This window comes from Candoia aspera, chromosome 7, assembly GCF_035149785.1.
Source record: "Candoia aspera isolate rCanAsp1 chromosome 7, rCanAsp1.hap2, whole genome shotgun sequence".
NCBI classification, from domain to species: domain Eukaryota; kingdom Metazoa; phylum Chordata; class Lepidosauria; order Squamata; family Boidae; genus Candoia; species Candoia aspera.
The window spans coordinates 58,578,590-58,605,702 of NC_086159.1; the positions used below are offsets into that span (position 1 = coordinate 58,578,590).

A 27,113-nucleotide genomic window follows, 5' to 3' on the forward strand; every position below is an offset into this window, starting at 1 on the left:
AGTCCTTTGAATTGCACCAATATCCCTACTGGGAATCAGCTCATAGCTTGCAGGTTAGGTGTAATACAATTATAGCAACTGGTACTAGTTAATGTGCAGGCCCCTGAACTTTGGGACAACTATAGTTTTCAAGCAGTCTTCAAAGGCAATGAAGTTCAACCACGTGGGCACTAAGGACCAGCCATGCTCTCTCCCTGTTTTTTGTTTTTTTCTTTTCAGTCTGCCCTAGATGAATGTCTAAAATTTGGGGAGAAGCATAGAGACCAATTCTATTTTTTTTAAGAAGGAAAGATGGGAGTTGTAAATATAATTACTAAATTACAGGATTTCATCCATTCCATTAAAAAGTGGTAGACTCTTCAGCTGTTAAATGAATACCGTCTAAATATGAAATCTTAACAAATAGATACACCTTTACTGTCTGAAGTATAGTTTTTAAAGTCATGATTAAACCACACACAATGAGCTGACTTCATATTTACGTTTTTTATACTTTTCAGTCAGTGTTTCTTTAATGCAATGAAACTGTTCCTGTATGATTAGAATTGTTACATCTGCTCTTGACAAAGGTTAGAAAAACAGCTTGCAACAGAAAGCAATAATTAACCTCAAACCTTAAAAAATTTCCAACCTTGGAAATTGGGCTCTAAGGCAGATACGTCAACTCCATAATTAGGTTTATACGATAGAAAAGTTCCAGATGAAAAGGGGATACTTTTAATACAAGACATGAGCTTTGTTATAGGAGATGTTGAGCATAATGATTCTTAGATTGCTTTTCTTAAGGATTAAACAAGGCACCAGATTTATGATAATAGAAATAGTTGGCACAATTTCTGTACTGAGAAGCTGTTCTATTATTGACTATGTTTGCATACCAAACCCAAGCTGACAAACTCTTTGAGGAAGATTATAGAAGTGATTCTCTATTTAAAGTATACAAGGAAGAAAATCTAATACAATTCTGTGGAAAAAACTTGAAAGCAAATTCAGGCAACACATACAGTGTTTTCTGATGTCTTTTTCTCGTAGTTTCATTCATGTAATAGCACACTGAGTTTCAACCCTGTGCTGCTTATTCAGGGCAGGCTCAAGGGTATATGGCACCCCTAGGCCACAGTGACTGATGGTGCCACCTCTCGCTGATGCAAAGAGTTGCCTTTTTACAATACAATGATTCAGAAGGAGCAGCAGAACTGGTACACCCTAAGCTTTAGCATCCCCTAAGCTTTGGCGCCCTAGGCCAGCACTTACTTGGCCTTAGCCTAAAGCAGTGTTTCTCAGCCTTGACAACTTTAAGATGTGTGGACTTTGAGCATGGAATTCTGGAAGTTGAAGTCCACACATCTTAAAATTGCCCAGGTTGAGAAACACTGGCCTAAAGCCAGTCCTCTGCCCATCCCTTTCCCTACCCAGGTTGTATGCATGTGTAGAAAATGGAGCCCTCCACTTTGTTGTCCCCATTTCCTTTAGTTATCATTGCATAGAGTTCACTCAGAGCAAGAAAAAACAACTTAGAACTTGATATTTTTGCACTATTTTCACATTTCTGAACTTATAAAATCTCTCTGCATGCAATAACTAGGATTGTGCACATTTCAAGGAAGACTCACATCTGCTTTGGATCTTGTGTGAGCACAGCATCTCTCTGTTACTCACTGAAGTTGCCCAAAAATTTCTAGGCTTCTATGTCAGCCTAACAAAACAGTTCTGATGCTTCAACAGTAAGATTAAGTCTAATTAGAGGGTTACTTGAAGCAGCAGCATTTGCTCTGCCTGAAGCCTGAAAAGATTGAAATATGCACAGCCCTAATATAAATAGCCATACATATATACATTTGTACTATTTAAATGGGACTTCTATAAGAAAAGCTGTATTTTATTTATTTACAGGCATTGTTATACCAGCCACTCACAGGATAAATGAATGTAACTCTTCATAATCTGCCTTGGCTGAATATTTCCAGACTGAATGTTTCCAAACTACATATTACACTTTACTACTGATCCTTTCTTTATACAATCACTTTTCTTCAATGCAGTACAATAGTGAGAGATTATATAGCATAACCTTTTTGTCTATAGTTAGCTAATATAATATCTCTGTGTATGTGTGTGCTCATGCATGCGCCACACAGCTTTTTTTAGGGTTTAAAGGGTTGATTAAATGAATATAAAATGACACCTCCATAAAAGTCATTAATTATTTTAATGACTCAATTAAGTCATCATTAATTATTTATTATTATTAATTAAGTCATTATTGACTTAATTAATAATGACTTAATTTGGCTCAACAGCCAGAATTAGACTTTTCATGCTGTATCATAATAAAAGACAAATAATTTAAAAGATTTCTATTTGTTAAAAGTTGGATATATAATGCAGAAATATATAGTATATGTCTGTAAGGATTATTTTAACAATTGTACCTGGAAGTGATTATTTGACTTTTGAGAGTATATTAAAGGGGTCTCTAATTCTACATATTGTTGCCTTTATGGTGGCATGCTGTATATTCCAGAGAAATCTTTTTATCACATCCTTCTGAATGTGAATAGATCCATATATTTTACAGTAGGTTATTATTTTGATTCATAAAGGTTTGTCCCAAAGTCTGTGTTTTATTGCTCAACTCTGGTTTTGATATGTAATTTGGTTTTAATCTTGGGCGTATTAACCTTCATAAGCACAGTAGCTGTAATAGGCCTGCAAAATAAAATCAACACTGGGCAATGTTTATTTTCCATCACCATTTCTTGGACATAGAATATGATGTGATTTTAGCTACCAAAACCAAGAATGCCGCCTCTACTTACAAAAAATATAAGATAAATTATGCCCAACATAAAAAAATAAAAACAGTACAGCATTACAGCAATACAAAGAACATAAAATAAAAAAGATATCAACATTAAATCAAATCAGGGAAGGGGCTGGGAGGGAGGGAGGGAGGGAGGGAGGAAGGAAGGAAGGAAGGAAGGAAGGAAAGGAAGGAAAGGAAGGAAAGGAAGGAAGGAAGGAAGGAAGGAAGGAAGGAAGGAAGGAAGGAAGGAAGGAAGGAAGGAAGGAAGGACAAAATCATCCTAAATGTAATGACAGAGCAATGTTCTTCTCAGAATCCTGTAACTAGGTTTAACTTCATGAGGACTGGTATTCCGAGGAGAGTGTGCTGATAAGCAGCAATACAAGGAAATGAGGGATTCCCTTCTCAGTATTCCTTCCAATCATCCACACACTGCAGTTTCCCATTCTGCAGTAATCAGTCAGCATTCCATGTCCACTAAAACATCAGAGTCTCATTGGGCTGTGCTTGGGTTCTTCTTTAGCTTTTAGCATTCTCTCAATGAATGCTCTATTTTTGCAAAGTTTCTGATACTCCAAAGCCTGCTAAATACTTCCCTTTTATACATGAGTGGTGCAGGTTTGGCTACGTAAGCCGTAAAATTTATGCCTAAACCTTGGAAATAGTGGAAATAATTATTACTTCCAAGGAGAGAGAGAGAGAGAGACAGACTTATTATGGATTGGAAGATTTTGTTTGGTACAAAAGAGATAAACTTTAGCTCAATCTGGCTTTGAGTCTTAAGTAATGGTTGATGTATCAATGAAAACATTGTGAATTTCCATAAATGTTTGCACTATCTATTCTGTATTAGTGTTGCCCAGATATAAATAGCCTGACCAAAATTATCCATGCCATAGTATCTTCTAAAAGAGGCTTCTGCAATGAATTGTATATGAAGCTATTTTTAAGTACTTCTGAGAACTGAAACTAAAACACTAACCTGGACTAAAATACTAAATGCATCTTCTTAATGAAATGATGACGGAATTACATTATCTGCCAGTAGTTCAGTGTTGCTGATTTCCTTTTTATAGTTGAATCCTGTTTCATGTAATGTTCTCCATTAGGGTTCCTTCCCAGTCTGAATGTAGGTAGAGATGAGTAAACAGTTACCTTGTTACAGAGTATCATCGATAAAATTTCCTTCTGGAAAGAAGTTGGACTGGCGACTTAACCAATTTTCAGCATGGCTTTCCAATTCATCAAATACGTTTTCAAGCTTGATTTCGGTGATGTTCTTATCCTGCTCAATACTGTTGGGTGTTGTGATTTCATTGTGAATTTGGTATTTGAATTTTCCTCTTTGAGGGTTCAACTTGCCCTAGTTTAAACTGAAAGGTAATTTTATAATTCCATTGACTTGAACACATACGAACATTACTATTTATCATATTGTATAATGCAGATATGAGGATAGGTAAAGGTAAAGGTTTCCCTTGACATTAAGTCCAGTCGTGTCTGACTCTAGGGGGCGGTGCTCATCTCCGTTTCAAAGCCGAAGAGCTGGCGTTTGTCCATAGACAGTTCCGTGGTCATGTGGCCAGCATGACTACATGGAACGCCGTTACCTGACCGCCGAAGTGGTACCTATTAATCTACTCACATTTGCATGTTTTCGAACTGCTAGGTTGGCAGGATCTGGGACTAGCAACGGGAACTCACCCCGTCAGCCGGATTTGAACCGCCGACCTTCCGATCGGCAAGCTCAGCAGCTCAGCGGTTTAACCCATAGCACCACCACGTCCCTTACAGATATGAGGATAACTGGACAGCAATTTGAATATCTTCTGGAATACGTTAGAATAGACAAGTACATATTTCATAAAGAGTAAAGCTCTCAGTGGCTAGTTATTGTATTTCTAATATCAGAGACTTCTGGCTTCTCAATACTAGTTGCTAAGAAACACAAACAGGAGATGCTATTTGTGGGCCTCCTGTAAACATTGTGTTGAGTAGTCTCAAGACAAAATGCAGAAGATGAACCTTTGGTCTGATCCAGCGTAAATAATCTAAATTTTAAAATCATGTCAAAATGAAGCTTTTCTTCATATCTTTCTCTTGACAATATGCTAATTCTTCCCAAGTATTGTATTAAGAAATAACACAATAAAAATACTATCCAAAACTGTTAAATATATAATATTCATCTCTCACATAGTAAACATGTTTGTCTCCTTTAGCTGTGTAATATACTCAGTACTATATTTGTCAAGTGCATTCTGGATTAATTTTGCTTCTGGTTTGTTCATCAGTTTTGATTTATTTAAGATGACAAAGACATTAGGAAGAAATATTGTTATATTTAAATGTTGGAATTAGCATCATTTGACATTTATTAACCGATGATTAATGTATGTATGTGTGTGTGTGTGCACAGAATATACACTTCTGGTTTATTGAACTGTCATTTTATTTTTTGTTAAAATCCTTATGCAGTTTTTAAGCTAGATTTCTCATGTGCAAATTTCACTTACTTTTGCAATTAATACTTTTTTTTAATCTGTTCAAATTGTATTCAGTTCTCAGAGCATGCCTGGACAAGTCCCTGTAGTTTTCTTGGCAAGGTTTTTCAGAAGTGGTTTGCCTCCTTCTTAGGGCTGAGAGAAAGTGACTGGCCTAAGGTCACCCAGCTAGCTTTGTGCCTAAGACAGGACTGGAACTCACAGTCTCCCAGTTTTAAGCTAGAATTTCTCATGTGCAAATTTCACTTATTTTTGCAATTAATACTTTAGAGGGTGGTTAATATTTAAGAAAAGCAATAGAAAAAGGAAACGATGGATATAGGAATCAAAGAAAAGAAAGTGGTGGTAGACACTCTTAATATCATCACTAAGTACTCAGCCTTATTTATCATATTTCTGCTGTTCTCCAACAGACATAATATGTTTAAGTCATTTCAGTTTATACCTCTTCTATTACTGCATTCATGCAGGAACTTTAGACAGTTTGTATATACTTCATAAACTATCAATGGATATAGATATAACTTGCTCTTTTTAAAAAAATCTCCTGGAGACCTGAATTAATTAGATGAATGACTCAACCTTTTGCAATAGAATTATATTTGACAGGCATTTAGCAGCATTATTTTTCCTCACTTGCCAATCATAGTACACCAACCAGAAAATACTACAGCTATCTACTGTATACCCCTAGAAATATTAGAATTCTGTTCAAATCACACTTCAGTCAAGTGCTGTAGAAGCTTATATTTCTTGTAGAATATATTTCTTGGATTATATCATATTATCTTAATCCTTCTGCTCATGAAACCAATAACCAATGGGATTATTTCACCAGTAATTAAAATGCAATGTGAATCTCATCAAAGATGTCCTTATCACCTTTAATTTTTAATTTAGTGTTGGAACCCCTGATATGGCTAATAAAAGAAACTCACAAAATTTAAGAATTTGAATTGCTGGATTTAAATATAAGATGCTGTTATATGTAGACAATTTTTAAAATGATTGTCAACAACCTTTGCTAAAATTTTAGGTGTAGTTATATGGTAAATATACTGGATATTCAATGAATTTGACTTAGTCAAATATTATGCCAATTGGCAAGAAGATTCCAAGGATCATAGGGATATAATTAGGTTTTATATATTGCTCCAAATATCTGGAGATTACTATGCCTAGGAAAATATGCAGTTTAGTAGATAAGAACATTTCAAAATTATCATCCAGATGGAAAAGGATATGAGGTGGATAAAAATATTCATACATTTGTGGGAAATTATATTTTTAATTCCAAAAATTAATTTTGCATTAAGATTGATCTATAATATAAAGTAACGTTGGTTCTACTTATATATTTTAAGCAGATTGATAAGCTTAAAAGTTAATTTTTTATGAAAAGAACACAAGTTATGACTCTCTGATGATGCTGGTGGCTGATTTGCTAACCACAGAATGGACATAATATTCACTTGTACCCTTTTGGGCACAGCTTGAGAGCTTTACTTCATCACCTTTCCAGTCTTTCTTGGAAAGTTCTTGGTTCTAACAGTAGGAATTTGGTTTCTTTTCCAGCATTTAAAGTAGTTAGACATTTTGGGGCATTATTGGGCAAAAAAATTGAATCTGATTTTTCATCTACAAAGAAATTGACATTTTGGAGCAATTCTTAGAGTAAGAATTGCTAGTAATACATTTTTTTAAGGAATGGGCTCAGAATGGGATTATTACCTTTAAACAACAATTAAATTATGATATCTTTACAACTTTTGAGAATTTATGGAAGGAATACGATTTATCTAGAAAGGCTGAATGGAAATAAATAGAGTTAAAACACTGTTTGTCCCCAGTGCCCTTGTATCCTCTGAAACTCCAGAGGCATTGATTCTGTTGGATAAGACCTTTATTGAAAGTAAACTATTTACTATTACCAAAAATTAAAAGTAAATTTGGACAATATACAAGAAATTTTGAATGGCAGATTTATTACCTAATCAGTAGATTCACATTTTAAGGAATGTTAGATGTGTTGGTTATAAAGTTACACTCATTTAGTTCATTAAAAAAACCTTTAAAGTCTATTGGAACCCTCAAAGTTGAAAATGTAATAAATATGAAGAAACTTTGGTACATACTGTATGTCATGGATGTGTCCACCTGTAATTCCTTATGTTATCACTATGGTGAATCAGGTTCTTTGAAGGCTGTTAAAGGTTAAAATGTTAATGTTTTGTTAACTATTTTCCAAAAAACTTGAATCTACAATATATGAAAGCTTGCACTGTTGCCAAAAAAAATGGTCATTATGTACTCATGGAAGAATATTTGTGTCCCAGATGGTAAAAGTTAGCTTAACAAATTTTGTCAGTTTTCAGACTTTGGTCTAACTTTGAGCTGAAAAAGAGGCAATATTCCAATGTCCTGGGTTGGGATCAAACCCAATGCCCTGGGCTTGATCATTGTTCAGTTACTGAACCATAATGATGACACTGAAAAAAAATCATTTCAAAAGTCAGATATATTTTACCTTTTCCCCTTTTTTTAATGGTCTTTTCTCAATAATGTTTAGAACTGAATACAACTTAAGTGCAGAGGTTGGAGGTGGTGGTAAGCTTCCAGTGTTGCTTAGTCTTTTGGGGGCTAAGAGTGTTTTTCATTTATTTGGAATGTGTATTCTTTCATTTTTCTGTTTCATTTTTCCTGAGGCAGTTTAGTGTACATTAACCTTTCTTTTTTTCTCAATACACCTCTTTTTATGTAATAGGCTAGACTTTTTTAAAAAAAAGTATATAGTATTTTATACTACAGTATCATAATTATATAGTTATATGACTTCACATGCACTAGTACAACTTAGAAGTTTTTAAGAAATGGCAGCTGTAATGCTTTTAAAGTTTAATATTTAAACATTATATTTAAAACATTATTAATATGCTAAATCAATGTTTATTAACCTCAGCAACTTTAAGATGTGTGGACTTCAACTCCCAGAATTCTCCATACTGGCTGGGGAATTCTGGGAGTTGAAGTCCACACATCTTAAAGTTGCTGAGGTTGAGAAACACTACACTAAATATTTCTAAGAATTGTTGAACATTCAGACAAGTGAAAGACATCCAAAATTCATGTTCTAACCTTAGCAGTGTTTACTTCACCATAATTCTTTCCATGTTATAACTTCATTCAGTTAACTGACCAAGCAAATAGAATCTCATCCCTGGCTATTTTTCTGGTTTGCTATCTGGCATTGAACCAGAGGACTAAGAACTTTGCTATAATGCAAAGCAGGATCTTCACCCCAAAGCTAGTCTACAGTGGAAGTATGGGACAAGGGAAAAGATGAGGAAAAGCAGGTAGGCATGAGCATTGTTTATGGAGCCTCAAGCAATCATCCTTGATACTAATAAATAATTGCTGTCCGTTGTTGCATTTCTTTTATTTTTGAAAAATAAATTGTTTCCCAGTACACATCTGAAAGCTGCACTGATTTAAGAAGTAGAGACTAGAACAGGGGAAACGAAAACTGAGTTAAAGGTTAGTTATAGATTAGTACAAATTAAGTATTTGGATAGGATGCATGCGGGGGGTTAGATTTTTTTATCCCGCCTTTATTATTTTTATAAATAACTCAAGGCAGCGAACATACCTAATACTCCTTCCTCCTCCTATTTTCCCCACAACAACCCTGTGAGGTGAGCTGGGCTGAGAGAGAGTGACTGGCCCAAGGTCACCCAGCCGGCTTTCATGCCTAAGGTGGGACTAGAACTCTCAGTCTCCTGGTTTCTAGCCGTTGCCTTAACCACTAGACCAAACTGGCTCTTATTTTTAAGAAACCTCAAAGTAAATTTCAATGTGACATTGACTCTTGGAGAATTTGTGGTTGTGTCCATGTACTTTTCTTGACCACAAGACAGACATGACTTGCCATGACCTTCTTCCCCCAGGGTGTTTGTTCTTCTTCCCAGTGTAGCCTATACAGCAGGGTTTCTCAATCATGGTTCTGTGGAGCCCTAGGTTTCTGTGAGAGCTAACTAGGGGTTCCTGGGAGATCATGATTTATTTAAAAAATTATTTCAAATTGGTCAACTTAACATTAAAGAGGTAAGTTTCATGCTTTATTTTTAGTTTAAGAACACTGTTAATGCATATATACAGGCCTACCCATGAAACGAGTATCATAATTTTGTAACTTGTAGCCTATATTTGAACCTGAATGTACAGGGATTCCCCGAGGCCTGAAAAATATTTCAAGGGTTCCTCCAGAGTCAAAAGTTTGAGAAAGGCTACTATAGAGACTGTAGAGGTATCCCCTTAAAGTCTTCCATCCATTACATTTTAGCTTCCACACCCAAAGTCAGCCAGGTGCTGCTACCTGCACAGGCAATTACAGTGGGTCAGTAAAATACAGGGCAAATGTACTGAAGTTAACAATATGTAAAATATTCCTCTCTGCTATTTAATATTAACTTTTTTATTGCGCTTGTTTATTTTTAGAACTGATTTTTGGCTACTTTAGACCACAGCGAAAATTTCTTGAAGAGGTTGATTGGTCCTATTCGGGTAAGTACATTATCTGCTACTTCACCAGGGGTGTCCATAGGGTGTGGTCAAAAACATCAAGATGGCAGCTGCAGTGGTGTGATTGAAGCGTTGCTTGTTTTTTACATGCATCACATAAGAACAGGCAATGCTTTGATCATGTCATCTTGCCATTTTTGGATACTCCTGTATTTCCCAATGCTTCATTATTGTTAATCAGCAAATTGTTTTTTCCTGGGCAAAGCAGGTTATATCTGTTGGCTGCAGTACGATCTGACAAAGATCAGTTATTAAAAATGAGCTGTGTGCCATTTCCACTGCATGAAATGAAGTGTCAGGTTGGAGCACGGCACCTCCTATATGCCTAATTAAAAATATTAGAAGGTCCTTTTGCTGGTCCTTATTAATAGGTGCTTATTCACCTATGGCATACAGCCCCTGAACAACTTTCTTACAGCTCCCAAAGCCACCATTGACTATATTTTTCAGAAACTCTTGTCATGATTTTGTACCATTTCAAGCTTGGAACAAAAAAAGTATAAGTCCTGAAATAAGCATAATCTAATTCAGTGTTTCTCAGCCTTGGCAACTTTAAGATGTTTGGACTTCAACTCCCAGAATTCTGGGAGTTGAAGTCCACACATCTTAAAGTAGCCAAGATTGAGAAACACTGGTCAAATTTGGGAAGCAAAAACTGCCCATCCACCCTCCAAATCTAGAAAAGAATTAAAATCCCTGCTAATCCCCCCAACCATTGTGTCCTGGGTGCCTATAATATTGGAAGTGTGTGTTTGTCCATTAAAAGGTTGCCTACCGTGAGTTATTGCAAAGAATGTATTGATTTTTGAATGTATTTATTCTGCATTTGGCTAGATATTTTTCCTTAAAAGCACATCCCTCTTTTCACTGAAAACAATATGGTGCCTAATATAAACCCTAGTACTTTCAGGATATTTAGGGCAATTCTGCACTGCAACCTCATTTCCCATGCAGCTCCTGGATTTTCTTAAGCCAACTTCAGATATATCAGTCAGATTTCAGTGGATTAGCAATGGGCTGGTGCTCGGTCTGATCTACAGCCACTGCGAAGCCTGACTTGTCATTTTCAAGCTTTTTGCTTTTCCTACCTGTGCAGGAAAGGGAAGACTTGCTAGCTGGCTTCTATCCAGACTGGTCTACCAGTGCCTGCTTTTTTTTTTTTTTTAGAGAGAGAGAGATTATTTCCTTCCCATTAGTCTCCATTCCTTTTCTTAGATACCTTCACCACCACCACCACTCAATTATCTCCTCTGAGACTAATCCAGACTATATTTTTCTCTTATGGTTCCATCATTACTCTAATTGTACAATAATCAAAGCAATAGGGAACAGATTGTTCTGTCATTCCTATATTTCTCTTTAGCTCCATGGAAACTTTGTAGCAAGGAAGAAGTAATTCAGCATCATAGAAGCAAGTAGGAATGCTATTACGCTGCAACTTAAAGAGGTTTTCTGGAAAAAGGGAAGGGAAGCTTTGTGCTACTGTGGTGGGAAAGCAATGGAAGCACAGAACTTGTGTCACTGGGAGACATAAGAGCTGAATGAAGCACGAGCTTCTACGGTGGACGATAGTTCATTGATTTAATGGGTCATTATTGGATCAACCTTATGGAAAAAATAACAACTGCCAATGACAGAGTATGGAAGAGCCCAAGAGCCCAGAACAAAATGGCTGCCCGTAGCAGCAACTAGCCACTGGAGGGGAAGGGGTGTGTCAGGCACTGCAGCCAGTTGGAGTTGGAATTGTTGCTAGAATGAAATGAATTGCTGAAGACTGTCTGCTTTGGTGTGCTGAGGTCAGAAAACAGCAGTTTTGAATCAAAGCTAACATGAAAACACAGGTATGGGGTGCATTTTCAGTGAGCTGGGAGTAGAAGGAGGATGGCATCATCCATTCCTACACTTAGGAACTAATGAGTGGCCCATACTGCTCACAGGCCAAGCAGAATGAATTTTCTTTCAGGAGGCAATTACTTGAGACTTCATCATATGATTAGGTCTTGATTCTTTGGCAATTGCTTGAAATCAAAATGGGGGAGGGGGAGTAGGTCTCAGAGAGCTGTGCAAAGCATTTGAAAGAGGTGCTAGATCCACTTCTGTATGCAATGCTTCATTGCACTACAGATAATAGATGTAGTTAGTGTAGGGATAGCCCTCTGTCACTTTTTTACATTCCTCCTTTTGAGGCTATCTAATGCATTTCTCATTGATTAGACTGATCTTTTCAGAGCAGTCATCGCTTGCTCCTTACTATCTTTCTCTTCAGTAATGGAATGGAATGAAGTGGCTGTGCATGCAGAGACATGTAGAAACATCTGGGAACAGCTTCCAAAGCAGCCACTCAAATCTTGCAAAAGGTGTGGCTGCTTTAATAATTCAAAGAGAGGTGCTCAGTCAAACTCCCATGAATTGGAAAGTACCACTTTCAAATCCTTTGCACACCCCTAGTTTCTTAGGTTCAAGTTGAACTGCCATTCTCTCAGGTACCCTGGTCTACCAAGAAATTTCTACGATGCCTATTAAGTATGAAACTGAGTCACAGGGAAAGTCAGCCTGGGATGTAGTTTCATATTCTGTAGATGTTGGTCATGACCATGTGTCTGGTCCTAATCTTTCCTTAGTAAAGTAGTCTAGCAAGGAGGCAGAGTGGACTGGGTTTATCATAGTAAAATCCTACAGTCTGCTCTCTGGATTAATACCCAGTCTTCAGAAGTTCATAAATTGTCTAATTTATATACATAATTGTGCCCTTTAAAACCTCATTCTGCAGACATTCCTGCAAAATAGTAATTTGAGATTAATCAGACAGCAGCATACCTTTTTATTATTTCCTTCTGCAGATTTTTAGAAAAATACTTTTGATTCCATTTTTCAGCTGAATGTGCTAGTTTAATATCAATTAGGGTTTTCTATCTTTTCATTGCTTTGGAAGATCAAATTGTTTATATTAAAACCATTGAAATTCTAAACGATATACTTCAACCTAATTGATTAAGGATAAATTTTAAATATATGAGGTGGTGAAATGTATATCTTCGAAGCATAGTTGTGATTCTATCCTTAGTAAAAGAAAATAACTAGATATATGTATCTTTACCTTGAATATTTATTATGTGTAAGCAATAAAATATATAGACATCTCCTTTTTACTTTTCTTCATTGTGCTCAGTTATATTTATTGTCTTGCCTCTAAGAGAAACATACATTTTCTTTTATTTATTCAAAATTATAAAATCATAGAATTATTTAGAATTAGAAAACTTACCCCCTAGTCAGTGCAGAAATCCATATTAAAGCATTCCTTACAGATGGCCATTTCCCTTGCTTTACTTGTCAGACTGCTATTAATATTCAACTAGAAACTGCTTTCCTGCAATTTAATGACATTATTCTGTGTCCTCTACTCTAGGTAGGCTGACCATACATCCCGTTTTGAATGGGACAGTTCCTTTTTTTAACATTTCCCGACCGTCCTGTTGTTTTAATATAAATGTTGATTTTGTCCCGTTTTTTAAAAACGGAGCCGTTATTGGGAAAAGTGAGAAAAAATTGAAATTGAAATTGAAATTGGCAGTAGTACTCAATCAGGCAGGAAACCTAGAGTGGAATTGCAGGAACAGCTGATCGGTGGTGAGCAAGAGGAAGAGTCGCTGCTGCCAATCAGTGCAGTGGAAGACGGTTGGAAAAGTGCGCCCAGCAGAAAAGAAGCCAATTGGGTCTCAGGCCAAAATGGTGGGAAGAAAATAAATAAAGGGCACGCCAAAGAGGAACAGGTTGTTGGGGACAACATTCACTAGACTCCTCTGTTCCTATCATCCCATCCCAGCTCGCCATCACCCTCAGCCCTCCTGCTGCCTCATTCCTATCCTCCCGTCCCAGTTCGCCACTGCCCTCAGCCCTCCTGCACTTCTCCAGCCTCCTGCCGCCTCGTTCCTCTCCTCCTGTCCCAGCTCGCCGCCACCCTCAGCCTCCTGCAACCTCTCTGCCCAACACCACCCCTGCACCAACCTCTCCGGACCCAACCATTGTCGCACCTCCCCCTCCTGCACCTTCCCAGCTTACTGTCAGTAACTTTTTTTATCGTCTTTTTCGTGAATATGGAATATTACGTAATTTTAACCCCATCCCGTTTTGCCATCCCAATGTCCTGTTTTTGTCTCAAGGAAATATAGTCAGCCTAACTCTGTGACAATAGAGAATGGATCTTAACCTTTTCCTGGGCGATACCCTTTAGGATGAATGTGTCTTCTGAGCGTGCACAGATGTCCAAAATCCTGTGGAGGGTCTTAAAGCCACCACATGTAACAAGGCAAGCCACAAACTGCACCTGTAAGTTCAGTAACTCTGTTTGATATTGCCATCATGGTATTGATTTTGCCTTGGAGTAGGTTCCCATCCACCCCCCGCCCAAGTTCTAAGAGCTGGGTAGGAGACAGAGGTTTGGGCAGTGATTAAAGAAACTGGATTTTATGAAGCACTGATAAATAGTCTAAATTGCATTATATTATCTAAGATACTATGGCCCAGTCAATACAAGTCATGGTATCTTTTTGTTGAATAAATCACAGATGGCCAGTGCAGTTCTTGTGACCTGACAGTCAGCAGATGGTAACAGGATACTGTCAGAATGAGGAGTTTTCAAAGATGGAGGAAGTCATTCTCTGAGGAAATGAAAAAGTTCTTTTATATGATTGTGACATATTTAACTACAAACCCTACTCAGCTGATGGTTTGCATGTTGTTTGTTTTCAGATTTATTCCTTAAACTGAAAATATTTCAGGGCTGTTGGATCAGCACTGTGCCAAAGTTAATATGTATAAGAATCCTAAACACCGAGTAGAAGTGTGAATTAGAGAAAGAGCACTGTGGCCATTTCCACACTACTGAAATCACATCCTCATTGCATCACCCAGCTAATGTTGAAATGATATAAAACCTATCCTCAATAGGCTAATTTTTATAGGAACAGCTATGACTATTGGTGATGCTTGATCATGCAGTGCATCTGAGAGTAAGATGCTGATTCCCCTTAGAAGGCAGACATCCTTCTGACTCTGGATGCCTGGCAAGCAATAGGAGGTAAAGCTCTGAAGAGGTAAGGGCTGAGTATGCCAAGTCTCTTGCAAAAATATTATTATGCATTGATTTAGATACTCTGTAAAACCTGGGCTAGATTGTTTGGCACACCATCCTGCAATATTCCAGGGTATAAGACGTACTGCAGGGTGCATGATGACAGTAATTCAGAAGGGCAAGCCTGTATAGTGCAAGTAAAGTCATGAAGATCTGAATCCAAAGGGACAGATGGAGATTAGGCAGACAAGATACAAAGACATGACAGAAAATTAAAGTATAAGCAGACATGATTTGTATTATTTTACAGCATTATTATTACTCATGAAACTTGTTGAAGTATCAGTCTTAGCTAGCTGCCTACTTCCTGGTTTTGTGGACCTTCTTGAAGCAGCATGAGATAGCCTTCACTTATGTCTTTAACTGGAACTTGTACAAGTTGTCCACAGATAAAGCACCCAAAATTCTACTTTATAGCCGTGAGCCATGATGGCTTTGGCAGATCTTTCTTTCACTTTTTTGCTGAAACCAGTGACTGCCTAATATGCAAATAAATGGGTTTCTTTTGTTTGGTGCCTCAGTCATTAAAATGTGAATTAACTACCTCAGCAGAAAAATTCAGATAAATGTGGCCTCTTGAGCATTACACTTTCCTATAACCAGAAGCCATAGGTTTATGCTCCTTTAGACTGAACACAGTTTTGTAGTTTACCTGTAGAAGAATTCTTTGTGTTCCCATGTTTATATCAAGCATGTATTTATTATTTATTTATTTATTTATTTATTTATGAATGAATGAATGAATGAATGAATGAATGAATGAATGAATGAATGAAGTATCTCACAACCTGGTGGAATAAAAGTTCAGCCCTGGAAATCATGGATGAATGCATTTTTTGACTAAAGATTGTGGGGTTTTGTGGAATGTGTTGGGAACTTTGTGTGAGTAGGAGAAGAGAAAGTAGATATGGTTGATGCAGAAAGTAGGTACCTCCAGGGAAAGTAGGTACCTCCAGATTTTCTTACTGCTTCCCACATAAATTATTTTAAATATAAAAACCAGATTTTGAATCAGCAAGAATTATTCTTCCTATAAAGAAATGAGGCTCAGAGACTTTATATAGCTGAAAATCATTAAACTATAATTCTTATCTTTTTACATGTCCACTCTGATGAGGTACAAGTTTGCAGGATTAACTAATATGGCTATTGTCTGAAGAAAAGTAATGGAGGCCCATAAGAGACTGCTATTTTAGTTATTTCATATATCATCTGAGCAATTGCTACTAGTGATGAGGCACCTATTTACTATATTTCTCAGGGCATAATTTTTCTTATTTTACCAGTAGCCAACTATTTCAGTGACTTACAATAGCTACTTAATCTATTTTAATTTGTAATTAAATTAACAGAAATGTTCAGAAATGTTCCTCTTGTTTACACATTATTTTCTTATTTAAAGTAGGGATTATCATCCTGAATATTTCGTAAGGCAAAGTTTATTAATGGCTTGGCTGTTTGACAAGTTGTCATTAGGGCTTCTCTTAAATCATCTAATCTCTGAAGTATAGGCCACAAGTGATTTAACTTCTTCAAAGTGAAAAACACGAACTGTGAAGATTGAAAATGTGCTCAAAAAAGGTTTCATTTTGAAGAGCATGCTGGGTACCCCAGACTGTCCAAATGTTACCAAGACTCGACTATAATTGCCTCTGGATGGAAGCCATTCTACCAGTTTCAAGTATTTAGGTGTAGTCATCCATGCCACACGCTCGAGGAAAGGTCACTGTGAATATGCTGCAGCCTCTGGTCCACAATCTGCCAATGCTATCCTAAATTTTTTTCGTTGCAAGGGGGGATCTTATGTTCCAGCTGCACTCAAACTCTTTCAGGCCAAGTTGTTAGCTCAGCTCCTCTATGGGACCTTAGTTGGCCCTCCATCCTCATGTTTTACACCTCTGGAAAGAGTACAAGCCAAATTCATTAGAGCAGTACTCCAAATGCCTCGATGCATTTCAAATGCACACCTACCGCTTGAAACAGGCATGATGAGGGTTGAATCAAGAGTGTGTTTAGCCTGTCTAAACCTTTGGTTAAAGCTCAAATTCTATCCCAAGGGCCTTGTACCTTTCATTTTCCAGGACAACTTTCAATCCACATGGATCAAGGCCATTGACTCAAATCTTTTAAAGCTAGGATATTCTCCATCTACAGTCCTTGAGATGGACTTCAACCAAGCCCAACAAGAGTTGAAACAAAGGATAAAGGATACAGAGAGGCAAGCAGATATAGGGAAGGCTCTATTCTTCCTGTCTCCAGCGCACACCAAATATATCGCTTCTGCAGCTAGATATCTCACACAGCTTGAAATACCCAGCCGTCGGAGAGCCTTTTCTTTAGATCACTATCATGCTCTCCCCTCTGCAGTATTGGAGAGTAAATACTGGCCACAAGGCTTTGTCCTTGTGACTCCAGAGAGGTGGAAACTATAGAAAATGTTCTTCTGCATTGCGTTTTTATAAAGACATTCATACCAAACTCATCATACCCCTGATTAGTAAATACCCCAGTCATACAGATTCTGACTACCCTCAATTGCTGCTTATAGATGAAAACTCTATTGTCACAGCGCAGGTAGGAAGGTTCTGTGCTGAGGCAATGAAGATCCGTCAGACCCTGATGGGCTGATTTCTGTAATGTATTGTATATAATAGTAAATCATTTAAATTTTGTTTTTATATATAAAACATAGTGGTAATTTTAGATACTCATGTTTTACATTATATACTTAATATATTCTTAATATATTCTCAATGTCTATATTCTTATTTAGTATAGGCTCTATCTTAGATTGCACTTATAGAGTTTAGTTAGTCTATAAATGTATTTTAATTTTATTTTAATTTTCATCTTCCTATTTTATCCTACATTGTTATCATTTTAAGAAAGACTATGTATATTTTACAGAACACGATCTTTGTACTGGTCTAAAACCGTAATAAATTATGTATATGTATGTATATATGTATATATTTTCTTACTTAGGTTCAGTTTGGCTAAACAAATTTGCTTATGTACATTCTGATGATCTATATTTTTGTTTACAGATTATTTAAGCAAAACGAATATTTTCTTGCTAAATTGTCAGATTGCCATTTTCTTCTGAAAATAATTGTTCAATGAGTTCAGCAGTATATCTTATTAGCTTGATTTGACATTGTTATTTATTATTGTAACTGGCTAAAAAAAACCTACTTCCATTGGCTTATAGTACTGGGGAGTAACAATATGAATCTTGCCAACTAGTCTCTTTAGGTTGGTCTAATTTATTCTCTTCTTCACAAATTCACAGGAATTACAGACATCTGCAGTTGATATTACCAATTTCTACAGCTCGTTAATTTGCAACAGCCACATGTCTCATCTTTCCATTTATATTTCCCAGTTTTCCATATGGATCTTAGTAAATTGAATTTCCTATGATTGTATGAAATTTATGAAAATCCATGCATATAGTTTGGTTAGCGACCAGGAAGTGATTATGCATTAAAAAAGGGTTTTTCTTTCACTTGTGATCTGTCATGCACTGCCTACCGCTGAGTAAAGCACAGACACTGGTTCAGTTGAAGCAGGTTCTGTTTTATTCATCACGTAGTGTCAGTTGTAGAAAAAAGCTGAGAGTGAAGGGAGCGCGCCAGTGCGGGGTTTAAATACCCCGCGCCGGTCAGCGCCCCCTCTCCTTAGGTTACGTCACCCGCCCTTTGTCCTGCATTCTTTCGTGCCGGTAGGTGTAGGGTTGTGGGGCCCCTGCGGGTGCCCCGGGATCGCCCATCATCGGTCTCCTCCTTCAGCCGATGATTGCTGTCCGCTGGGCGATCTCCGTGGCGCTCCTGCTAATAGCTTGGGTGTGCCTCGTGATTCGCCTTGTCTTTGTCTTCTTTTCCTTCTCTTTGTGTCGTGATGGCTTTGCGTGCTATGCTTATTTTGTATCCCTTCCTTCTGCTTCCTTGTCTTTGTCATGTGTGCCGATGTGCTGATGTCTTCAGCTCATCGGCACTCATGACATGATCTTTAATTCATTTGTTAATACTTGTTTAAACTGAGGGAGGATTACTATAAATGCCAGTGGATGAAAACAATATATAGTCTAATGAATAAATAGTATTTAATTACTTATTAATACTTAATAATATGACTTAAATCATTGGAAAAATGTTCCCTGAATTAGAAATGGGTGTCATCAATATGGTGATAAACCCAGCTCTTTGTTCCATTTGCCTTTAAGGAGACTGGGGCTCTGCATTGCTGAGTATATTGATAGATTAAATCTAGCTAATAAGCTTGGGGGTTTTTCAAATGAATTACAATTACGTAGCAAGCCAGGATCAGGGGTCAAGCAGTTATGGATCATGTTACAGCCTTCTTGAAGCACCAGGTTCTGATTCTGATTCTGTTCCTGGACCTGGCTTTCCTTCTGAACAGTTTAGTTTAATGGCAATGTTTAATGATAGATGGTTTAATGGCAATTGTAGAGAGAAGTGCATGGCATGGGTTTGGCTATCACGCTGATTAAAGATTAAATTATTGCAACATACTCTGCATAAACTGACCACTCTGAGAAGTGTTCAGATATTCCAGTCATCTATAACCCAGGCAACAGTAGCTTCTTTGGAGCTCCTGGGTCAGAATATTACTTTACAAAACACAATATTCCCCTAGCACACCTGGAAGGCACTAAGTCGTAGACAACTAGTTTGGTAAACTGAAATGAATGCATTATATTGTATAAAGCGATATGAGGTATAAGTCCCGAGTACCTTAAGGATGCTCTCCTCTGAACAGAATATTCTTGCCCTGACCATTCAACCTAAGAGGGCAAGGAATAATCTTCTCGCCAGCTGCCCTGCTGTTATGGAACAGCCTGTCCCTGGAGATCCATTACTGGAAGTCACTATTTTCTTTCACCAGACTTGTCGGCTCTGAATGGTCAGTGGGCTGACTTTTTATTCGATTATAATAATCTGATTTTTATTCTATTTTATATTTATGGAATTTTGATTAGGATTTGTAGTGTGATTGATGGAGTTTGATAAAGTTGTTTTTATTATGTTTTCTTGGTTGTAAACTGCCTGGAGACCTGTGGTATGGAAATCTTTGACCTATATAAATGATAAATAAATAATTGCTTCTGGCTGTTCGGGCTTTCTGGCCTTCCGTTTCTCTTTTCCCAGGACTTTGGCTTGATTTGAAGTTTGTCTTCACTAATCCTTTGAATTATATTTTACTGTCTATAATGTTTAGTTTCTGTTCAGTTTTTCCTACTTATTATGCCATTGGGAGAACTTGGGGAGCCATTGGGTGTAGCAGGCACTATAAAAATGATTTTACCTGATTTAAGTTAACCCAGGCTTTTATTTGTTTGTTGTGCATTTCTGCACCGCCCATCTCGCAAGTGACTCTGGGAGGTTTACAAGTCAATTTAAATAACGAGATTAAAATCATAAAAGCAAGTACATCATAAAAATATAAATAGAAAATATAGAAAATATTTAAAATTTATATAAAATATAAATTCCTCAGGCCACATCACGGTGCCAACCACCCCATGATTGACTATCCCCCCTCCCACCCCAAGCGAGGTGGCAAAGCCAGGTTATCTTTTGAGAGAAACAAAAGATAAAATCTTTTGAGACAAACTCAGAGGGAGATGGGTGGAAACAGGTGTGGTATCCAACAGCAACTGCAGTTGGGTTCATAAAAGCAGCACTGGAGGAAAAAAAAAATTAGTATTCCATCCCTCACATCTTTCCCCATAACATTAGCAATTATATCACAGATCTCCCACATCACATGTAATTTTCCCTAACTCTTTAAACTATAATGACTTGGTATTATGGTATCTGAATTAAAAACCAAAAGAAATTGACTTGCTGCCGAAAGAAGAGTCATCCAGAATGGCATGTGACACTAAGCTTATACTTAATCTTGTGTGACTCTTTATAATAGCTTTGTGGGGAAAGGGAAGAGTTTAAAACAATGGTATATGGACATGGGGGTTACCTGCTGTGGATCTAGGTTGAATTCTCCTCTGGGGGTGAAGTGCAAGCGCAGAGGGTCAAGTCGGATTTGGAGCTATTGTAAGGCATAAAGCTTTGTTATTATGATCCCAATCCAGTCCATGTAACCCATCTCTGCCACTCTTAGTTTTGCTGAAAATCACAAAAGGCTTATCAATTTATCGTTTCTAATTTGAACTGAGGATATAGTAAAAATATTTTATTTCATTTTTTAGTACATAGGACTAAAGTTTCGGTCCTACATACATTTGCATAGAGTAGGATTTATGAGTATACATGGGTAGGATTGGGCTGCTCATCAGAGATGCATATTTCATCTCAGATAGCAAAACTCTTGAAATAGACTTAAAGTGTGTTTTCACTTGTCTGCCATTGTCAAATATTAGGAAGAATATGCCACTTTCCATTATTATAATGAAGGCTTTGTAAGAATACTAAATCATGCAAAGCAATGGCCTTTTTTGAAATCATGCTCCCTGCTGACCAATAAGAACAACATTTCAAAAGGCTGAAAACTTTTTGCCTTTCAAGTCAATTCTTTAAAGAGATCTGCCATATTATCACATTTCTTAAATGCAAATTTGATGTTTCATTCTGTTTTATAAAGTACAGTTAGTGTTTAGTAGATTATCTGTGACAAAATAAATTGTTTTCAGCATTATCTTTTATTACAAAATAGTTTTTGTTCACATGGAATATGGATTTCAGGTTTGTGCTTAAATAACACAGCAAACAAAAATGTTTATTTGTCAGTGAATGTGACAACTGGGGTGGGAAGACCTATGCCACTATGAGGTTGCCAGGCCCCCTTTGCCATAACTTGTTGTTGTTGTTGTTGTTAGATTTAATGTAGCTGTCCACTCCAGTGGACTCTGAAGTGGTAAAATTTCAGAGAAAAACCACCCATGTGAATTATAAACAATAATAAATCTCCTGAACTGATAAGAATCCAGGAATATGGGTTGTATTGATAGAATTGTCCTTGTTTTTCACAAATTTGGTTTTTTAAAGTATAGTTACAAATATTAAATGTGAGTAACTTCTCTCACATTTCCTGTGCAGATTTTATAAAACATTAAAAAACTTTAAACAGTTATTTTGCTACAAAGATGTTTAACTTGAATATTAAATAATCTAAGTTAGAAAATGTTTAACATTAAAGCACAATAACTGTTAAACCTGTAATACTCCTGCAATGAATGTATTTAGATAAACAGTTGGAACAGATCCTTTCCCAACTTGTAAAGTATCCAATCTCCTCTTCCTACTTGCCAGACTATATGTCAAGATATGTCAAGTTATGCCCAGAACAAAACTGACCTGAATTTACATCCTGGGTGGATCTTACTATAGTTTTTTGCTAAACAAACAGCATAGGAATCACCAGGAAGATTCTTGGTTAGATAATCTAAGCCATTAATTGGCTACAGCCAGCACTCTTCATTGAGCTCTGTGGGGTGAACCTCCTCTGTCTTCAGGGTATTGGTAGCAAAGGAAGTTATTAATTCATGCTTTTTACAATTTACTCCTATTATTTTCAAAGTTTTCTTGTTCCATGTGTCATGCTCATCACCAAATGGGCCTACAGATATTGATCTTCACCATCCATCATAACTTTGGTCAACTGATGTTTTCACATAAAGCATTTTGGCTATATGGACAGCAATTAAGTTACCAGCTACAGTAACTTATTCCCTGCTAAATATATACTGGTCAGTACACTACAAGCCAAATCAAAGTTAAATTTTACTCCAAGCACACTCACTTTATTCTATGGAAGCTAGGATACACAGACTTTGCTAACTTTATGGCCTTACAATAGCTACTTAAACTTATAAGGAACCTTGACCTTTTATGTTTACAGGGCAATTTATGTGACAGCAAGATCTGACTTCCTTTGCTACCAATATCCTGAAGAATACATACATAGTATGTATCTGTGAAACTAAGAGAAAAGGGAGAGATATAGTAAGTCAGAATGAAGGTTTCCTGACCTTGTGGAGTAAAACTGATGAATATATCTATGGAAACGGAGGTATAGGTTTAATTGTGAATAAAAAGGCTAAAATGTACATCACAAAATATGAACTGGTATTACCTACATTTTGTGGATGGAATTCATAAGCTGGTGATAGTTACATGTTATGCTCCAGTGAATGATGATAAAGGAAGAATGAGAAAAGATTTCAAAAGAATATTGTGCAACATTCTGAATGACAGTACATGGTTTATTCAAAATGTACAAAGCAAAGGAATTAATATAAATCTAAAAGCTTGACTGATTTGGTTAAATGTGAATGACTGAGGAAATTAGTGAAGGCTATCCAGATGAAAGATTCTGAACATGGGCCAGATCATTTTTGGTAGCATCAAGAGTGGATCTTGTAAAAAATGGACATGGAAGAAAAAGTGAAATAAAGTAGAGTGTAGGAGAATGACTGCAGAAAGAAAAAGTAGGAAAATGAAAAGCATTAGAATATAGATTAATCACCCAACAGAATGAATGGGAATTGGACATAATGGGAAGTGATATGGAACAAAGTGAAAAGAATTAGTTACGGAGTGACACAGCAGAGTCACACTAATGGGAAATGTAAAAAGGGATGGGATGACAAAGTAAAAGAGGCTCTGGATGAGAAAAATCTTGGTAACAGAATGATTGCTACAGAAAATGAGAAAGAGAAAAAGTTAGTTGTGAAGATAGCAAGGAATAATTAAAATTAAAGGATGCAGAGAGGATGCAGAGAGGATGCAGAGCAGTTTTGATGGAAATAAATTGTTTTGGAAGTTGGTAAAGAGGGCTGAACAAGATGCTTCCAGTAGATTGAATAGAATTAAAAATAAAAGTGATTGAACGATTTGGGAGGAAACTGAAATGAAGAGTATTTGAAAGAAGTATTTAAGAGATTTATACAGGGAAGATATGTTGAAGAATGGAATTGAAACAAATTTACTAAGTGTTAATATAAAAAAAAAGGATGACAAGGAAATTGCTTTGAGAATGTTGAAAAAATGATAAGGCTGCAAACACAGATGTAATTATAAAATGTTAAAATACGGATGTGATTCTGCAATGTGTTTAATATGTACAGAGTTTGTATATATGCAGATAGCTTATAAAATCCACTAGGACTGTGGATTTGAATATTAATATATCAAAGACCATGACAGTCACATCTGACAGTGAACAATTGCAAATTATACATAAATGGCAAAAAAACTAGAACAAGTAGATGAATGTTTGTATTTGGTAGCATGTCTGTTAAAGATGGGGAAATGGTTGGATGTAGAATGTGGTCTTATTCTGTAGAAGGTCTATCTATGTGGTTGCAAAGAGTCAACACTGACTTGATGGCACATAATAATAATAAAAAAATCCATTTTTGGCCTGTTGTGAGGAATAAAAAAAAAAAGTGAAAGGTCCCCTGTGCAAGCACCGAGTCATGTCTGACCCTTTGGGGGGACGCCGCTTTCGCAATGTTTTCTTGGCAGACTATAGTGGGGTGGTTTGCCATGGCCTTCCCCAGTCGTCACCTTCCCCAGCAAGCTGGGTACTCATTTACCTACCTCGGAAGGATGGAAGACTGAGTCAACCTGAGCCCGCTACCCAGAGAGAATCCAGCTTCCGCTGGGATTGAACTCGGGTCATGGGAAAAATTTCGGTTGCAGTACTGCTGCCTACCACTCTGCACCACATGAGGCTATTGTGAGGAATAAATCTTTATCAAAAGAAGCAAAAATAATGAGCATACTGTATAGTATATTCGAAGAAAAGTTAAATAATTATAATGCTTGTAACATTAACATTGGAAACTGTAATTAATATTGATAGAATATCCACTTTTTTCTTTTCTTCTTTTATCTACATTTAATACTCTAACACACTTACATAATAGAATAAGCATATTATATAAATTTATCATATTAAGCATATTATATAAATATTGTATCAAAATAACATATTGCTAAATCTTAGAAGATAGAGCAATAGATGGCTTGTGAAAGGTGAAAGGTCCCCTGTGCAAGCACTGAGTCATGTCTGACCCTTTGGGGGGACGCTGCTGCTTTTGTGACATTTTCTTGGTGGACTATAGTGGGGTGGTTTGCCATTGCCTTCCCCAGTTGTCACCTTCCCAGCCAGCTGGGTACTCATTTTACCGACCTCATTTTATCGACCTCAGGTCGACCTGAGCCAGCTACCTGAGAATCCAGCTTCCGCCAGGATTGAACTCAGGTCATGGGGAGTTTTTGGTTGCAATACTGCCGCCTACCACTCTGCGCCACACGAGGCTCTGATAGATGGCTTATATGGTTAGATTGAATAACATGACTGACCTAGTTCTGTATTAATATTTTATAGATGTTTAGTTTTTACAGTGTCACTTATTCATTCTTCTATATATTTTTTCTGATTTTATTAGCACTGCTATACTTTGGGTTCTACTTTTTCGTATCTTCTGGTTGTAATATTTTTTTAAAAAGCAAAAATAATTGTGCTTCTGCCCACTTTGTTATGTGTATGAGAGGGTTGGTGTGTGCCAGGAGAAACGTAACAGCTGAATGCAGCCATAATAGATACTTAAGAGGTTTCTGTGGTAAAACAAGAGCTAGAGTTAAGAATGAATGTGGACTGATTACAAAAGTTACTGGCCAGCATAAAAGAAGTAAATTGAGGTGGTTTGGTCTTATAGAAGGAGTTAATGAGGACTGAATAGCAAACAAATATATGAAGGGGGAGTGAATGGTCAAGAGGAAGGGAAAGACCAAGAGAGACATGGTTGGATGGAGATGATGAGATTCTCAAGAACAACAATAAAAAGAGAGGCAAGAAGTTTCAAGAACAAAAAACAATACTGAAATGGTATGTGGATTCGGTGGAAGCAGAAATGGTTTACAAAGATACAGAGAGGTGTTGGTGTAAAATAAATTTAGCTGTATTTTGTTATCTTACATCTTTAAATTCTTTGGTTTATTATCTCTTACTCTGTTTCTGCCCTTTGTATAATATTGCTTACCTGGGAAAGGATTACCATGAGAAGTATATACATGTATTGTTTTACACAAGAAGTGACCTTTCCTGTCTCCTCTCTCCTGGATTAATTAATAAATGTGCTAAACTAGGAATTAGGAGTTAATTTAGTTGTTTTTTCAAGCCTGGGCAGTGTTGCTGAGCTACATGAGCATGAAGACAGAGCATGTTACTGGCTGATGAGGAATGGGGGATAGATTGCTTGACCATAAAAATCCTTGAAAAATGGTTTGGTGTAGTGTTGTCATCAGTGAAAGAAATTAACATTGAAGGGAGATTACATTAAATGACCTGAAAAGGGTACTAGAAGCTGAGGGAAACTGAATGTTAAGATTTTGATTGAGCTTCATTGCTAAACTATTAATTATACAGATATCCTCCTTCACATATTTACAGTTTAAATCCTGGAGTTGAAGAAAAGTAATGTAATTCCTGGTGAATTGTCAATTCCCAATTATATTATTACTGATTATAAGATTTCTCTGTCAGAGATTCATAGCAAGTTTTGAAACAGTGATAATCCTAGGGGAAATCTTATTATAATACAACACTGTAGAATTATGACAAGACAGAGTTTTAATAAAATATACATTGATCTTCAAAGTTGAATTTAACTTAACAAAAATGTCAAGAGAATGTGTATAGTTTGAAGAACAAAGAAATGAACACTTAGCATGGTTTTAATATTTTTATCTTATACTCCATTTTCTAATATACTAGATTTGGAGGCAGCAGAATGAATAATGAGAGTTTCCATATAATGTATTAAGATGATAATGGGAGAAACCAACAGTTCCTTAAGGAAATTAATTGGGCCCATTCATGTGTAGCACAAATTTTATAACAATAAGCAATAAAATTAGTGTGACAATAAATGTTCCTGAATATAGAAAAATATACATCCAGAAATGTACAGTATCATTAGATGGCCCCCAGCAATGTTATCTCATTACTCATTTTTTCTTAGTAACAAGTATGAAAGATTAGAATTTTCAATTAATTTTAAACAATTTTGTCTATGGATGTATAAAATCCTTATAGCTAT

At 36.6% G+C, this 27,113-nt stretch overlaps 1 protein-coding gene across 1 annotated transcript in view; it reads left to right on the plus strand.

Annotated features, from left to right (window-relative positions):
• The window catches only part of PTPRZ1 (protein tyrosine phosphatase receptor type Z1), a 102,918-nt gene that overhangs the window by 11,567 nt on the left and 64,238 nt on the right, over window positions 1-27,113 (plus strand). Inside the window, exon 2 of the mRNA XM_063309346.1 lies at window positions 9,805-9,870. Coding sequence (XP_063165416.1) covers window positions 9,805-9,870 — 66 coding nt within the window. The remainder of the gene's footprint in view (window positions 1-9,804; window positions 9,871-27,113) is intronic.